The following is an 18,548-nucleotide window of genomic DNA, read 5'->3' on the forward strand; positions in this document are numbered from 1 at the left end:
AAGAAAGATGGAAGATTCAAAATGTGCATAGATTATAGGGAATTGAATAAGCTTATAGTTAAAAATAAATATCATTTACCCAGAATTGATGATCTATTTGATCAACTAGAGCGAGCTACTATTTTCTCTAAGGTTGGTTTACATTGTAGGTATCATCAGATACACATTAAGGAGGAGAATATAGCTAAAATTGCTTTCAGAATCAGATATGGTCACTATGAGTTTGTAATAATGTCATTTGGAGTAACGAATGCTTTAGCTCTATTTATGGACTTGATGAATAGAATTTTCAAAATAATTATGGACAATTTTTAACTGTGTTTATAGATGATATCTTCATTTATTCAAGAGATAAAGAGAGTCATTCTAATCATCTGCATGCAGTGTTGCAAGTACTTAAAGAGAATAAACTATATACCAAGTTGTCAAAATGTGAATTTTTGATTGAGCAGTGTAAACTTCTTTGGGCATGTAATTAGAGGTGAAGGCATTTTAGTCGATCGGGATAAAATCCAAGCCATTGCTGAGTGGACAAGGCCAACAACAATTTCAGAAGTGAGGATTTTTCTGGGTCTTGATGGTTATTACAAGAGATTTGTATAAGGATTCTCTCAGATTGAGAGAATAAACTATATGCCAAGTTGTCAAAATGTGAATTTTTGGTTGAGCAGTATAAACTTCTTTGGGCATGTAATTAGAGGTGAAGGCATTTTAGTTGATCGGGATGAAATCCAAGCCATTGCTGAGTGGACAAGGCCAACAACAATTTCAGAAGTGAGGATTTTTCTGGGTCTTGATGGTTATTACATGAGATTTGTATAAGGATTCTCTCATATTGCAATAACGTCATCCAGACTAACTTAAAAAACAATAAAATTTAAATGAAGTAATCAGTGTGAAGTAGATTTTTAGAAGCTGAAGAATTGTTTAATGACAGCCCCAATATTAACAATTTCATCATATTCAAAAGGACTCCAAATTTTCTGTGATGCTTCATTAAGGGGACTCGGATGTGTATTAATGTAACATGGTAGAGTTGTGACATATGCTTCAAGGCAAATGAAAGATGATGAAAAAAACTATCCCACCCATGATTTAAAATTGGCAGTTGTGATTTTTGCACTCAAAATATGGAGATATTATCTATATTGAGTCAGATGTGAATTGTTTAGAAAACATAAAAGCCTAAAATATATTTTTAATAAAAAAATAGGTTAATGTAAAACATAAAATGATTAGAGCTTATCAAAGATTATGACTTGGATATACAGTACCATCTTGAAAAGATAAATATAATTGCAGATGCACTTAGCAGAAAAACACTTGGATGTGCAAATTGGCTGATTATCCAACAAGAGCAGATAATCAGAAACATGGAAATACTAGAGATATCAGTGGTCAATCAAAAAGACACTAAAAATAAGATATTAAATTAGCTGGTGATTCAATCCACTTTAAATGATAGAATATGTAGTTCATTACCTTAAGAAGTGAAGTTCCATGAAATCTTAAAGCAAGTACAGGCAAGACAATTGAAAGATTTTGTATGGGAGAATGAAAAATTGTTCAAATACAAAAGGCATGATCTGTGTTCCAGATGTTGAAAGTTTTTAAAAAGAGATATTGCAAAAAGCTCACCTCTCTAACTATGAAATTCATCCTGGTAGTACAAAAATGTATCAAAAACTGAGAGGGTTATTTTGGTGACCATGATTAAAGGACTGTTGCAGAAATTGTGTCAAAATATATTCCCTGTCAAATGATTAAAGCTGAACTCAAAAGCCAGGTGGTCAACTGCAACCATTACCGATACTTGAGTGGAAATGGGAAGAAATTGCAATGGATTTTATAATTGGACCACCCAAGTCAAGACAGAGTAGAGATGATATATGGGTTGTTATAGATAGACTAATCAAGCATTTCTTACCAATCAAACAGACATATTCAGTGGATAAATTGGCAAAGATATATGTTGATGAAATCGTAAGATTGCATGGAATTCCAAAATCAATAATTTCTTATAGATATGTCTGACTCACTTCTAGATTGAGGGAAAAAAATTCAGGAAGCTATAGGTACCAAATTGGCTTTCAGTACAACATTTCATCCTCAAACAGAACAATTCAAACTTTAAAAGACTTACTGCGGTTGCGCATTTTGGATTTTAGTGAAAATTAGGAGACCTAATATACCATTGATTGAATTTGCATATAATAACAATTTTCAATCAAGGTTAAAATTGCGTAATTGGGTATTGAGGCGTTTTTTGTTCGTGAGGCGAGGCGTAAGCCTCAAGGCGTTTTGAGGCGTAAACACATAATGATAAATTTTTTATATACTAATGAGTAAAAAATATAAAACATAAAAAACACAATATATGGAGTGAAATCAAAATAACCTGATAATAAGACAATATAAAATTCTTCATTTAAATCATCATTATGATGAATTGCTCTCTCCCCTTCCTCCTCTCCTATAGAGTGCAATGTCTCCCAATCAAAGCATGCACTCATGAGGAAACTTTATACACAGCATGCACTCATGAAGAAGCAGACTAACACTAACAACTATTATTAAAGATGATGAATACAACAATATGTCGGGCAGCTGGGGATCTAAGAGGGCGATGCCCCCTGGTGGAATTAGACCTGCCCGATCAGGTTGCGGGGTCAAGGGGCAACACCCCCGAAACAAATTATTTTAAAAGTTCGTAAGTTATTTGTATGGAAAGATATTAAGCAGTAACGAGCATATACCTAGCGGTACCGAGCATGTACCGAGTGGTATCGAGCATGTACCTAGTGATACCGAGCATGTACATAGTGGTACAAAGCATTGTTATACCGAGTGGTACCGAGTGTTTTTTTTTTTATTTTAAGAGGCAGATGCCTCTAAAACATGAGGCGAGGCGCGCCTCAATGAACTTGAGGCATACGCCTCAATGCAGCTCTCATTGTATAGGCTTTAAGGCTTAAAAGTATAAAATTGTGCTGAGGCGCTCCTCTTATTGCGCAATCTTAAACCATGTTTTCAATATAGCATTAGAATAGCACCTCACGAAGCTCTTTATGGAAGAAAGTGCAGAACAGCCTTGTGTTTGGCAGAAAAAGGTGAAAGAAAAATAATAGGAGCTGAACTGGTAGATGATGATACTATCAAAATCAGATTGATAAGGGATAGATTAAAAGCAGTGCAAGATAGGCAGAGGAAATAATATGATGCAAAGCACAGGCCAGTTGAGTTTGAAGTAGGGGAATTTATTTTCCTTAAAGTTAGTACAATGAAGGGTGTACAATGATTTGGGAAGATAGAAAAATTGAGCCCAATATTCATAGGTCTGCTTTAAATCATTGAGAGGATTAGAAATATGTCCTATAGCTATGTTGCACCGATACAGATACGGCGACCAGATACGATACAATATGGATACAGGACACATAAATTCTTAAAAATACAGGATACGGGTACGACGCTAACATGACATTATAATTTATAAATCATACATAAAAGTTAAGAAAGCAATCAAAGCATAATATTTGAAATTACAAAAAAAAATGAAAGCAACATCATTTGTAGCCTTGTAGGTTATAATATTAAAATAAAAGTAAGTATTAAATGTCTAGTACAACAACAAAAACATAAATATAAATTGTTTAGCACATGAAATTCCAACTATTCAATGGAAGAATTGATATGATTATCTTTTTCAATGGTTTGTCTTTGAATTTTTATATCATCTTCAATAAATATCATAACTTCTAATTCAGATTCATAAAGTGAAAAATTAGCAATTTCTAATATTCTAATATCATCAAGAGACTCAAATCCGTCTCAAAAATGAAAGAACCTCGCTCGTAGCTCGGAAAGTAAATACGATGCATCTTTTTTCATTTTTTTTATTTTTCAATGGACACGCGTATTAGATACACGTGTCTTTTTGAAATTAAATAGTATTTTAATTGGATATAGCAAATCCGACAAATATCGGTGTCGTATTGGAGGCGTATCCGTGTATCGGTGTATCAGATACAACACACCTTCATAAATAGGTGTATCGGTGAAACATAGACCTACAGATTGGACTTGTTAGTACATATGCAAGGGATACACAATGTGTTTTACATATCAGTGCTTCGTAAGTTTGTATCAGATGAGTTAAAGAAAATCCAATCAAAATCAATTGACATGCTGCCATATTTGAAATAAATTGAGGAACCTAAAAGGATATTAGAATTTGATATAAAATAACTCAGAAATCGGGAGATGCCTTTTGTAAAGATTTTATGCAAGCATGCAACATAAAGAGATGCCACTTGGGCAAAAGAATCAGACATGAAAGCACAATATCCCCATCTATTCAATTAAGGTATATTTACCTATACTTGATTTTAATTTCAATGACTAAATTTTATAAGAATGGGAGATTGTAATGAACCGGTATAGACTGGCCAGTTTAATTGAACCGGACAGCTTTTAATTAAAAGCGTGACAGGGATGAAACAAAGGCGGATGGAACCACAACCCAGACAAAGAAGCCCACGTGCGATCCAGACAAGTCGGTTTGCGATTCTGAACGAAGGGTCGCATACGTGGGAGTAAATTAACTACTCCTTGTGAGAGAAAGTCCATTCCATTCGTCCTTGAAAAAGAAAATACAAGGGAGTTGTGTATTGTCGTGAGAGGCAACTAAGGGGAAAAAGAAGGAAGTAAGTTTTTCAATTTATCTCTTTTGACAATTATCTTCTTCTGTGATTAATCCTAGGAATATTATGTTATATTAGAGGGAGATAGAAGAAGGAATTGAAAACGGGAAGTGAAGGAAATTTTGAAATCAACTCAGTAGATTTTTTCATTTCTATCGACGAGAAAGAGTAAGTGAATTTAATTGTTCTTATGCATACAATTGTTAATATTTTATTTCTCTAATTAGTGACATAATAAGTGATTAATAAATAGAAAGGAGAAATCTAGTTGGTAGTTTCTTGATTCAAAGAGAAAGAGAAGAAGACTTATCGAGGTAATTAGAATTGTATGAGAATTTCAGTAGATGTTGTAAGCACATTAGTAAATAATTTAATGTTATCATTAGCATTGGTTAAGACAAATTAAAAGCACTTTGGCAGTAGAGAATTGGTTAACCAAATATACTTAGATGACAACTAAAGCCATTAAAAAAAAAAGAGATCAAAGGCAAGAATTTATTAAAGCAATATTTATATGAGTGAAAATTTAAAAGATGATAATAGTTTTATGTTTGTGTATGTTTTAGATTTTATTCCAGAAAATTATTTTCACTGATCGATGATTTGAAAGAATCAAAGTGGATAATTATAGTTGTTTAAAATTTTCTTATTGTATTTCCATTTCAATTTTTAAGGTAGTATTTTATATAATTGTTTTAACTTATTTTTGGAAACTATTAAGTAAGGTAATGTAAATTCAATATCATACATGATGGTAAATTTGATAAATATAGATTATTATGATTGAATATATATATGTATAGACTATCTTAAGAATATGAAAGAATATGAAGGTATATATAATTGATGATATAGAAGGTATATGAAAATAATGATATATGGTACTTATATATATAAGAAGCATAAATGAATGAATGAGAATAAATGAAAAAGGAGAAAAGGATATGTCTGCAAATTACAGGAGTCGCTCCCGTATGCAACTGTCTGGATAAGCAATGTACCCGTGCACATTAAATGGAAATGAAAAAGGAAATGAAAATTATTGTACATTTATTTATACATTTAGATGGTGCTCCTGTACAAATTGAATTGGAAAATGAATAAATGCTAAATTTTATGAAATGCATTGTATATGAAATGTATAAAGGAATGAATGAAATGAAAAATGAAATGCATATACTAAATGTTATATGACTGTTTATATAAGTTTTAATATTGTATAGGAAATGAGAAAAATAATATGCATTTTAGTTTGTCCAAGTTTAATTGTTACATATAGGAAGGTTACCCACTGAATTTACATGGTAAACTCAACTATTAAACTAATATTTTCAGGTAAGTCTCTAAAAAAATAGAAATGGCTTAAAGAGAAGAGGAATACATCTACAGAAGACAGCGCACAAATGCAAACAGGTAAAATATGATTGATGTAATTATTTTAGTTTGAAGGTATCAATAGTTATGGAAATTTTATAATAGTGCCTCTTTAGAATTTTTGAGAAGTATGTTAATTTGCTTATATAATTTAATGAAATGTTACAACCGTCCGATTGTTAGTCCCCGTCTCGTTAGTTCAAGTCTCCAGGCCGGATTGTGACACTCAAATTGTAAAGAGAAAATGTTCATAAAGATTAATTAAGGAATACTAGCTTCAAGTTTAATATTCTATATTTTAGCTCAAGCGTTAATTTTTTTTTTGGGATAAACATGCAAGGGCCATACAAAAAGGTAGAAATAACTCTTGAGACAGCTATGCCACTTGTAGCTGACCATATATCCCTTCATAATTACAGTTTTAAGCTTTTGATATTTTGATTTTAGAAACTATTCTCGAGTCCTCAATCTTTAACATTTTATTTACTTTTTTTTTTTTGGTGGATACTTTAATCTCTATCCTCAATTTTTGGGATCAAACAAGCAACTGGTTTTTCAAAATTTTGATAAGTTCTTAAACTTCGCACCTTGATCCATATTAGTTCTCCTCATTGTTTTATCTTTTCTCCAAAAGTTTGATTTTTTTACAAAAGTTCATCCAAGGCTTCTACTAAGATAATTTTACTGATTGCAAATGTCTTCTTTCCTCTAAAAAGGTTTTTCAAACTTTTTCAAAGTTTTTAAACTTCGCAACTTCATCCAAATTAGTTGTCCTCATTGTATTTTCTTTTCTAGAACAGCTTGATTTTTTGTTGGGTTCTTCTAGCTCTCTGCCCATTTGTTAGCAGATTTATTATGTAAGGTTCATCCTAAGCCTTGAAAAGGACCATAGGGTTTATTCTTTAGGATAAGAAAGGTCGGTATCGAGTTCATCCATAGCCTATGAAATGACATAAGTTAACTACTTAGCTATAAAGGAGATCCTCTTAAGGATTGTGCTTCACCATGAAAGGCAAGTTATAGAGAGATTCCTAAAAAGGGGAATAGACTTGGAATCATGGAGTTAAATAAAATCCTTGAATTTTAATGATGCAGATCAAGCTAATGGTTACAAAAGTCCCCTTCAAATTACCATTGAGAGCCTACACGTGCGCAAAATTAAGAAGACAGAAAAGAAGTTAGCAGGCTGCTAACCCAATTTTGGGCCCACGAGAAACTAAAAGGGCCATTCAATAATAGCCTAGCCGGATTATTAAGTGTTAATCTCCTCCGAGTGATTGAATGAATACTTTATAAAATTATTTTAGCCAATTTTTGTATTCTTTTTTCTGAATTTGAATAGTTGAAGAGGTTTTATGTAAAACTGTAATAAACTTGCCTATTTAAAGGCCTTAGCAATGAGAATTGAAGGGGGTTTTGGTGGATCAAATTAGTGAATGTTTCCTTAAGTGTGGCTACCCTTTGGGGCCCCTCTTGGAGTCTCCATGAACTTCCCTTTCTCCTCCATTTATCCCTCCCAGCCGCAGGTTCTACTTGGAGTATCCAAGAACCGAACCGAACGACCCCCTCCTTCCTTACATTGGTTCTTTGATGAACTCGGACAGTAGCTCACCCCTGTCCCTGTCTTGGAGTCTCCAATAATCCATTCCTCCTCTTTCAGGTCTCAGCCAAGCCCCTCATCTCCCTTCCAATTCTGGCGCCAGTTCTTAGGTGTTGCCTTGGAGATACAAGAACTACACCCTCTCTTCTTCCCTCCATAATTCAGCCATTGTTCTGCTTGGGAATCTTCTCTCCTCCCTTTCCTAGCCGTTGTACACAGCAACAGCTAGCTGCCAGGTTCAGCCAACCATCCTTCTTGCCATTTTCTGCCACAAGAATAGCCGCCCAAACCAGCAAGAACAGACCCCCAAACCAGCAAGAACAGCCCATTGTTCCCTGTTCACCCCAAAATTCTTTCCCTAGTTTGTCTACAGCCTTCTCCTCCGCCCATACCTTCAAGAACAGCAACCCTGCTAAATCCATACGAAATTTTATAATGGAGACAACCTAAACATTGCTCCAGGCCAGCACTCTTAAAATATAAATCCATACGAAATTTTGAAAGAAAAAAAAAACTTCTTGCTATGGTTCACCAGAAATATAGAAGTTGCACTCGGTTTAAATAATCCTTTTAATAAGCTTCAGAAAAGAACATCTTACACTCCTCCAATATGCGGCTGGAATAGGATCTCAGCAGCCTGGAAACGCTCCTTTGATAAAGTAAACCAACCTTCACCTGCCACCTCAAATGATGCTGGATTATCTTTGCGTAGCTCTGCCTCATAATCGGCGGCTACATAGCATAGTTTCTGCATATCCATGAAAGAATATTCACAAGAAATAAGTACAACAATTTAGAAGATATTCTCCTTGAAATTGTAAACAAGTATTGGTGCCATCAGTACACCTTCAACTCCATAGCATTGAGAGAAAAATGACACAACGCAATCACTTCACCAGTAAATATAGTTTTACGTAATATATTAGATTACAGCACCACTTCACATAACATCACATGCATGTGAAAAAACTCCCATATAAAAATTGGAAAAATACCTCCTTTAGTGTTCTAACGGTGTATAAAGATTCGAAGGCTATGCCTCTCTGCTGCATTAGCTCTCTGAGAAATCCTGTAACTTTTAGGGCTCCTTGTCCCACAATTTCGACTCCCACTTCTCTCATTACTTTGCCACGAAGAACTGTTCAGATAAATCCATTGTCAGTACAAAAAGCCAAACAAGGGAATTATCGTTCAGAATAAATATTATCAACGCTAGACATGTGACAAATACAATGTTTAAAAATCTGTTTAGCCTCCTGAAAAAAATTAGAAAATATGTTTAGTGGTATTTCTAGTTTAGCTCTAGATGTATTAGTTGCAATTTAGTTCCAATACCAAAAATATTTATAAATTTTAATTATCTGAAAATTTAAAACATTTAAAAAAAAAAACAAAAAACAAAAACAAAGATAATTTAAACTTACCAACGAATACTAATCAGCTTCCTACTTTTTCCCATACACTAGATTCTCTATTTTACTGTTACTTTCGGTTTTTTTTTCTTTTTTTTTTTTAGAACATTTGACATATTGGTTTCTTTCTTGATTTATTTCTCAGGTGGTAGACTTCACAACAGCTTGTTTAAGCTTGGAAACACAAGTCAGATTTAGGTTTCATTTAGAACGATTTTCTTACAGTTTATTAAAGAAGTTTTTTTTTTAAAAAATTAAATTTTTTTACTAAAAACCTGATTTAAGAAGCAATAAGAAATTCATCCCAAATGAAGTCATAGTAGTAGGGAGTGATTGGCAAAGGGAAACACCAAAGCAGATGGGTGTCATCGTGTGGTTATCAGAATTTTGGCTAAAATCAACAGGAAAGCAGGAAAACAGATTCAAGAATGTGGAAATACGAGAAATCTGAAATTTGGTGGATCTTCAACATAATTCTTGACGTATGATTTAATTCTAGATACAAAAACCTTTGGGTTGACTTGATTACTTAAATGTTATCTCTAATCAAAGTATCTTATCTTGCACTTTTGTTGTTTCCTTATAGGATTGAAGTCCACAAGTTTTTATCCAGTTCTTGATCGCATTTTCATCTTGTAAAGCATTTCAAACATTTATTCAGTGTCAATAGAGTGAATAAAGTTATCACTCTATGAGTGTTGACCATGATATGAACTTTGAAGTCGAGCAACTACTCAAAAGAAAGTGATGAGTGTTGAACGAACCACCGCATAAAATCATCCAAACATTGCACGCTTCACAAAATGGACCCCCCCTGTGGTTAGATTGGTATGAACTTTATCGAAAACAATGGATTTCAAGCATTGTCCGAAACTACTCGTACATAGTTCGTTTGCGAAACAGACTCGTTTGCGAAACAGACTACATCATTGCATTTGAAACGTAAAAATTTTTAGGAAATAACAAAAATTGCTTATATTATAGCATGAGAGAAATGATAAAAAAATTCATCTATATGCCCAAAGCAAGGGCAAAATTATATGTGCAGACAACAACAACAACATCAAGCATTTATCCCACTATACGGGGTACACAATTTCTTAAAAGATTCATGTCATTATTATTCGACAAGTTTTACGCTGGCTGTCGACTACCTAACGCAATCCTCCACTTTTCTCATCCAAGACTTGAGACTTGGCAATGACAGTGTTTGCAAAGTTATATGTGCATGATAAGTGAAATTTGACAAGGTGCATCGATACATAGTTAAAATAAGGATTTTTTTATTAGCATTAAAAATTATTATTATTGTTGTTAAAATCTAATTTAAAATTATCATATTAATTATATAATCTCTCACCGATAAGAACGCGACACGTGTTCTCTAACAAGTGGACTTACCGCCAAATGGCACCACAGATAAATTGTTATAATTTGAGCCCTCTAAACGGTAGTATTACTATAAAATGACACAATTAAATTACGATCACAGTTAGAGCTCCCAAGTTCCCCATTGGCTAACAAACTCTGGAGTAATAAATCATAATGTTCATTTGATATGCCACAAAATACTCAATTAGTTAAGGTCAACTTTAATCCATCAGCTTAAACAAACATCCATTAAAGATCTATAAGATTTTCTTGAACGAACAACGCATGACTGCCAACAAAGTTATTTTGATCAAACTGGGTTAGTTACCTACTCTGACTTAATAGACCAAGGTCCATGATAACCCAGGGTGACAAAACCATAGAATCTTGATTAGGTTTTTCGTGATTCTCACACCATTCGCTTTAAGCTTGCAATGATAAATTTTCAATCATAAATTCAATTTTTTTGCAATTATATGCTAAGCACTTATCTTCTAATGGTTAGCCTTAATCAAAAGTTCACTTCAATCACCAAGTGGGGAAATTAACCATAAATTTTCAACACATTTATCACGTAATCTGCCACATGAAAATTCACCCAAAATCACCTAGACTATGGAAAAGCATTCATGAAAGTTTGGGCAAAAATCTGCACTTCAATACAGCTTTTCATCCTCAAACTGATAGTCAAACCAAAAGAACCATTCAGGTACTGAAGATTTATTGAAATTATGTGTTTTGGGTTTCAGAGATAGCTGGGAAAATCACATGCCATTAATAGAATTTGCCTACAATAATAACTACCAACCCAATATACAAATCACACCATATAAAGCACTTTATGATAGAAAGTGCAGAACTCCCTTAACTTGGGTTGAGGTAGGAGAAAAATAGTTAATGGGCCCAGAAATAGTTGAGGAAAAAATAAGAAAATTAGATTAATCAGAAATAGATTAAAAACTATACAAGATCGCCAGCAAAAGTATTATGACCCCAAACACAGAGCAGTAGAGTTTGAAATTGGGGATTTTGAATTTTTGAAGGTTAAGCCCGTGGAAAGTACAGTCAGATTTGAGCAGGGAGACAAATTGAGTCCTAAGTATATAAGACCTTTTAAAATTAGTGAAAGTAATAGAAAAATTGCTTATAGACTTGCTCTTTCAGCTGACATGTCATATATTCACAATATTTTTCATGTATCATTGTTGAGAAAATGGATTATAGATGTCCATCAGAGAATTTTATATGATGAAATCGATTTACAGAAGAATCCGACTTACACTGAGGAACCATACAAAATAGTAGATTTTGATATGAAACAGCTTTGAAATCGTCAGATCCCTTATGTTAAGTTCAAATGAAAATACATGCTAGAAAAGGAGGCAACCTGGGAAAAGGAAGAAGGCATTAGATCGAAATTACCTCATTTGTTTAATGACCATTAAAATAATGAATTTCAAGGACGAGATTTCAATGAGGGGTGGATTGTAATACTGTATTATATATTCTACCCCTAAGCAACAAAGTACAAGCTTATTTTTATATTCTTAATAAAAAAAAATCCATTGATATACACATGCAAGGGTTGATTTGAATCCAAAGGATAAGATTGGATGTGAATGTGTGGTGGAAAGTTAGTGGGATCGTAATTAAATAAAAAATATTGAGTGGAAGTAAAGCACTAGCCATTCCCTCTTTCTTCTCCTCCCACCCATCAAGTTCCTTCTGCATTCGAACAGAGAGCAGGTTGTGGAAAGCAAAGGCGAGGAGAAAGATGCTGGAGCTGCTGTTGTAGGTTTATTTTTATTGTTGTGTACTCTTGCTGTTACGGCTTCTAGGAGAAGTTCCTGCTGTTGTTTACTAGATTTGGGAAGGAATTCGGTGGCTGCTGTGAGGGAAACGTAGAAATAGGTAAGCAGAAAAGCATTCATGCAAACTATTGTAGGAATTTTTAAATCAGAATTTCTAAGAATAAGGAGAATTTCTGCAACTAATACACCCTACAGGTTGCTGCTGAATTCAGGTCTTTTTACTATTGGGAAGAAGGCAGTAAAGTGAAATTTTAAGGGGCGGGTACAAAAATTCAATTAAAGGTTGTATGATTTACTAAAATCTGTATTTTTCTTGATACAAACATTGCTGAATTTAGTAAATGAAAATAAAAAAAGCCAAATGAATATGTTCATTTAATGTATCTAAAATTTCTATGTTACAAGAATAATTACTCACTGAGTTTATCATGTAAACTCAACATATTAAACTAAACTTTCAGGTAAGTCTCCTAACAAATAGAAATGATTAAAAGAGTAGAGGAATACATCTACAAATGCAAGCAGGTAATCTATGGTTTATGTAAATATTAAGTATGTGGAAGATTTTATTAGTAGTATGAGATTGAATTTTCCACATTATCCAGATATGCTCCTCAACTAATACATACTGTAGAGAAAAAATGTCACTAATTCTTATCTGGATTGAAAGACACAATCAGGTAGCCCCTTGTTTCTATGAGAATTTAAGATTATATTGTATTAGTGGAGAGAGCTAAAAGGGTAGAAATAGACATGCAAAATACCCAAAAAAGATGTAAGTTTCAGAAGAGGGAGAGTGTTGATGTTATGAGAGCTTCTCAGGATTCACACAGCAAATCCATTTTATAATCTAAGAAGTTTAATTGGAAGAAGGCAAAGCTTAGTAGAAATGACAACCATATGAGCAAAAACAATTGCAGCAAGTGTGGAAGGCAATGCATGGGAGAATGTCTATATGATACAAATACTTATTTCTAGTGTCATCAACCAAGTCATATAGCTAAGAACTGCCCTACTTTGGAGTAAAGACCAACAGGAGAATCAAGGATGAATAGTGGAACTCTGAGAAATGTAGGAAGACAAAAAATTATAGAATCAGTTGCTTCTACTCCAGGACCAAGTCAAGGTCGATAGAATACTCAGCCTAGAGTATATGCTTGTCTCACCAGGATGCCAAGGACTCACCTGAAGTAATTACAGGTATTTTTTTATTTAATTCATGAGAATTTTGTCAATTGCATGATTAATCAAATAATATGAATAAACAAGTTGATGAGGACATCTGGCCGTGGAAAGTTTATCAGAGGAAGGGTTGCAGATCTACGGCTACAATCGGATTACTTTATTACTGAGCATTTATTTGTATTAGATTTAGTATGTGTAATTTTTCGTTTTTACCCTCACTTGAGAGAGTAGGTTTATGTGACCCAGGGGGCATATTTTTCATTTGATGTTTTATTGTATTTTGTCTATTTATAGGCCTCAACTCCGCCGCTTTCAAAGTTCTTATGAGAGTTTATGTGAAGTCTCTAGGTGAGGGCAACGCAAGAACCTTCAGTCGCAGGAAGCATCCGGACTCACAGTTTATCTCCGCCTCCATCCATAATCAAATCAAGCTTGTCCTGCCACCATCTCCTACGATAGCTCCAACCGACCCCTCCCCCCACCCCCCCCCCCCCCCCACCCCCCCCCCCCCCCACACACACACACACACACACAGACGAAACTTTCATGCCATCCCCATTTGTCTTTCTCCAAATTGATCCTCCACCATTTCCTAAATTAATCTAGTGCTAATTTTAGGAAAACTGAATTCAAATTTAAAGTCTCTAAAAGCCTTGATTTTCCTTTCCTAAATTGGTGGATTATTTTTAGAAAGACATCCCCATCAATAAATCTGAAATTTAAGTGAAAAATCCTCATCGATTCTCCTTCCTAAATTAGCCTAGCCTAATTTATGAAAATTTGAATTCAAATTTGCACTCCTAAAACCTTGAATTATTTCCTAAATTGTTGGATTATTTTTGGAAAGGTATCCCCATCAATAAATTTGAAATTCAAGTGAGAAATCCTCATTCATTCTCCTTCCTAAATTAGCCTAGCCTAATTTATGAAAATTTGAATTCAAATTTGAATTCTCCTAAAACTTTGAAATCCTTTCCTAAATTGTTGGACTATTTTAGAAAGGTATCCCCATCAATAAATCTGAAATTAAGTGATGAATCCTTATTGATTCTCTTTCCTAAATTAGCCTAGCCTAATTTATTGATATCATAATTCAAATTTGAATTCTCCTAAAGCATTGAATTCCTTTCCTAAGTATTGGACTATGTTTGGAAGGATATCCTTATCATCAAATCTGAGTATTGATTGAACATTTGAAATAATTCTTCTTTCCTTTAACAATATGCTTTAATTGGCAACCCAATTAAGGCATCAAATCAGCCCCAATATTTAATTAGGTCGTCCCCCCCTTTCCTCATTGATCCTTACTGAATTATACAAATTATTTGGACATAAATCTTAGGTCCAGATTTCTGCTAATTGCTGTCCTCTTATTTAGGTTGCCATCCAATGATGATTGTTTCTATTTTTCCACTATCAAGTGCTTGCTATCTCCTTCCCAAATCATCATAAGCTGTTGTCCAGATTTCCAGGGGACGATAGAACACTGTTCAAACGTGTGAAAGGGATTCGTATTGTTGTCATTCCTATCGAGACAGCCAAGCGACTTCGCCGCGGCTTAGTATCTTCATCTATATGGTTAAACTCCTATGATGCACCGACAGTTCTCCTCAAAGAGGCGTGTAGTGCCCGACATCGTATCCGACACGACACTCGTCTGACACTCCTCCGACAAGTGTCGAACACGCCGAAAACGTGTTCGATTAAAAAAATATTAAATACAAATTGGACACGCGTGTCAGACCCGCATCTCTTAAATATTTTATGAATTTTCTAAAAATATAAATTCTTGTATTTAGCTCGATTTAAACTAAATTTCTTATTTTCTATCCACAACACTAAATCAACGTCCACACTTAATACTTATTCATCGAATATTCTTATTTTCATTTTTCTTTGGCAGTGAAGGTATTTTCATCTCCTCTCTCGGTGACTAATAAACGGCATCGATGCATGACTCTCGACATCCTAATACTAATCATTTTAAGCACAAATTGTAGTTAAATGATTTATTAATTTTAAATTATTTTTAAAATTATACTTATTGAATTTTTATACACTATTTTTAAAAAATAAAAATTATAATACCATGCACAACCCGTGTTAAAACCCTTAAATTCTTATTTACGCAATTCTGCGTCCGTGAGGCTTACACCTCACACCGCCTCGAGGCTTACGCCTCGCCTCATGGACGAAAACTGCCTCGAGGCTTGATTATGCAATTTTAAACCTTGATTGCAACTTAATTTGAAGTACATTTAGGAACATGAAACGATATTAGAATATGATGTAAAACAACTAAGAAATCGGGAGATACCTGTTGTAAAGATTTTATGGAAGCACGAAACAGAAAGAGATGCCACCTAGAAGAAAAAATCATATATGAAAGCATAATATCCTCATCTATTCAATTAAGATATGTTTATTTATTCTTGATTTTAAATTTTGAAGACAATTTTTATAAGAATGGAAAATTGAAATGACCGATTCAGCCCGTTCAGCTGAACCGAACATAGACGAAACCCAGACCCGTACGCATGTGCGATCCAGATGAGTCGGTTTGCGATTCTTAGTGAAGGATTGTGCACATGGAAGAAAACTAATGACTCCTCGTGAGTAATATCTATATATATATCGTTCCTGTGAAAGAAAATGTAAGAGAAAATTTCAATCAAGAGGAAACAACAGAGAGGAAGAAGAATGTGGAAAAAGAAGGTAAGTTTATGTATTTTAATTATATTATTTGGAAATCTCCTGTATGAATGAAACCTAAAGGTAAGTTTATATTTAGTCTAAAGGCAAAGGAAGAAATTTTTGATGAAGAAAGGAAGAAATGATGTTGGGAAGATTTCTTTTGTAAGTGATTTCAAATATCTTATTCTTTTTATTTTTCAAATTTAGGAAAATAATTACATAAAAATTATTTTGATGTAGAAATAATAGTATCTAATTTTAGTTCAAAGAATGTTCATGTGTGAAGAAATCTAGTGGATGAAATCTTCATTTCAAAGAGAAGATAGAAAAGATTTGAATAATTGAGGTAAAAGATACAAGTTTGAATTTGACAATTATTACTATTACTTTGAGCTTTGAGAATTCCATCAAAGTTAATTAATGATACTTAAAGGGAATTAATATAATTGGAACAGTAGAGGATTTGATTAATCTAAGGTATTAAGTCGAACTGTTGAAGTCAATAAAGGATCTTCAAAAAGAGATTTTGAGGAAAGACTTCATTAAGAAAATATGTATGTAACATTAATAAAAGTTATAGATCATAATAATTTATGTGATTGTGTTTGTCTTTAAATTGCATTGCATAAGGTTATTTCCACGGATCTAGAATTTGAAAAAAACAAAGTGGGCAGTTATAAATTAAGTGTTTTATTCCATTAAATTTCTTTCATGTTATAATTTCTTTTAAATATTGCAATCATTATGTCTTACATGAATTAGATTAATGGAGAGAATTAAAAAAATTGGAATTGAGAATTATCATTTTATGGAATTATTGTTAAATGAATAAAATATTTAAATGTTCAATGTATAATCAACTTGAGATTGACTGAATTATTAAAATTTATGATGTAATAGAAATGTACTTTAAATACATTACTAATAAATGTAATAGAAATGAAATATTTAATTATAATTTAACTGATATGGAAGCATTAAAAGATGGAAAAAGTATATGCATATAAATTATAGGAGTTCATCCCCATATGATGCTGGCTAGGAAAGCAATGTACTTGTGCACGTTAAAATGGAAATGGAAAAAAAATGAAAATGGTTTTACCTTTTTAGGTACATTTATACAGTGCTCCTATACTAATGAAAATGAAAATAAAATAAATATGTAATGAAAATGGACAAATGAAATATATTGAGAAGTAAATTATGTAGAAGATATATATATATATATATATATATACACACACACACACACATATATACATGTAAATGAAAAAGAAAAAGAAAGCCAAATGAATATGTTAATTTTATGTATGTAAAATTTCTATACTATAAGCATGATTACCCACTGAGTTTATCATGTAAACTCAACCTATTAAACTAAACTTTCAAGTAAGTCTCCTGGCAAATTAAAATAGATAAAAGAGAAGAGGAATACGTCAACAGAAGATGGCGCACAAATGCAAGCGGGTAATCCATTGTTTAAGTAAATTTTAAGTATGTGGAAGATTTTATTAGTAGTTTAATGAAAAAAAAAAATATTAGTAGCTCTTCAATGTTTGTGGATTGTTAAAAATTACTATTAAATGTAATTATAGTAATTGTATTAACCGTCTAACTATCAATTCTTGCCACGTTTGTTCAAGTATCCGGGCTTGGTTATGCCAATGAAGGAGGTCAAGAGAAACATAATTGGGCGATAGTGGTCGGAAGACCATAGTCGGCAGGCAACAGAGTTCGGAAAGACCGTAGTCTGCCACCGAAGGCTGACGGACTGTACTTGAATGATAATGGTATGAGGACTGTAGTTACGAGCAACAAAGGTCAAAAGGATAGTGGCCTGTAGATAATGGAGGTTGAAAGGACCATAGTCGGGTGACTGAGGCAGGCAAAGGTGGTTCGAGGACCATAGTTATGCGATGATAGTTGGAGGTCTGGAATCAAGCATCAGTGGTTCAAGGACCATAGTCTGGCAATGATAATCTGAGGATCGTTGTCGGTGAGCGAGGGCCATGGAGGTTATGTAATAACCTGAAAATACAAGATGTGTAAAAAAAAATCAAAATTTATGCTTGAATAGGAGGGCAGTGGCGTTATGCTCCGGAGTGCTACAGCACTAAGTTTGAGAGAACAATGGCACCAAAAATCGCTAATGCAGCGTTTGCATCTTTGTTTTATAGTAATTATGAATTCGACATGCAGCACAGGGTCTGAACGCTGCGGCGCTAAGCTACTAACAACATTTTTATATATATTAAAATCATAAATCCTAAGCCATTACCCCAACCATCCCACATTCAATCGGAGTTTGTCATGCAAGGAAGAAAAGGAGAGGGAAAGAAACGGAGAGAGAGAGGAGAGAGAAAATTGTTTGGGGCATTTTCAGCCTGCAATTTTATTC

The 18,548-nt window shown here is 33.5% G+C and overlaps 1 protein-coding gene across 2 annotated transcripts in view; it reads right to left on the bottom strand.

The window, feature by feature from the left end:
• Positions 1 to 18,548, bottom strand: part of LOC110110038 (actin-related protein 8) — an 82,754-nt gene that overhangs the window by 12,346 nt on the left and 51,860 nt on the right. For both annotated transcript variants that reach the window (XM_020841327.2, XM_028700225.1), the window contains 2 exons: positions 8,673 to 8,815; positions 8,277 to 8,425 (listed from right to left, as the gene is read on the bottom strand). In XM_020841327.2, the coding sequence (XP_020696986.1) occupies positions 8,277 to 8,425; positions 8,673 to 8,815 (292 nt within the window). The remainder of the gene's footprint in view (positions 1 to 8,276; positions 8,426 to 8,672; positions 8,816 to 18,548) is intronic.

The sequence above is a fragment of the Dendrobium catenatum genome, unplaced genomic scaffold (assembly GCF_001605985.2).
Source record: "Dendrobium catenatum unplaced genomic scaffold, ASM160598v2 fragScaff_scaffold_1470, whole genome shotgun sequence".
Classification (NCBI taxonomy): Eukaryota; Viridiplantae; Streptophyta; class Magnoliopsida; order Asparagales; family Orchidaceae; genus Dendrobium; species Dendrobium catenatum.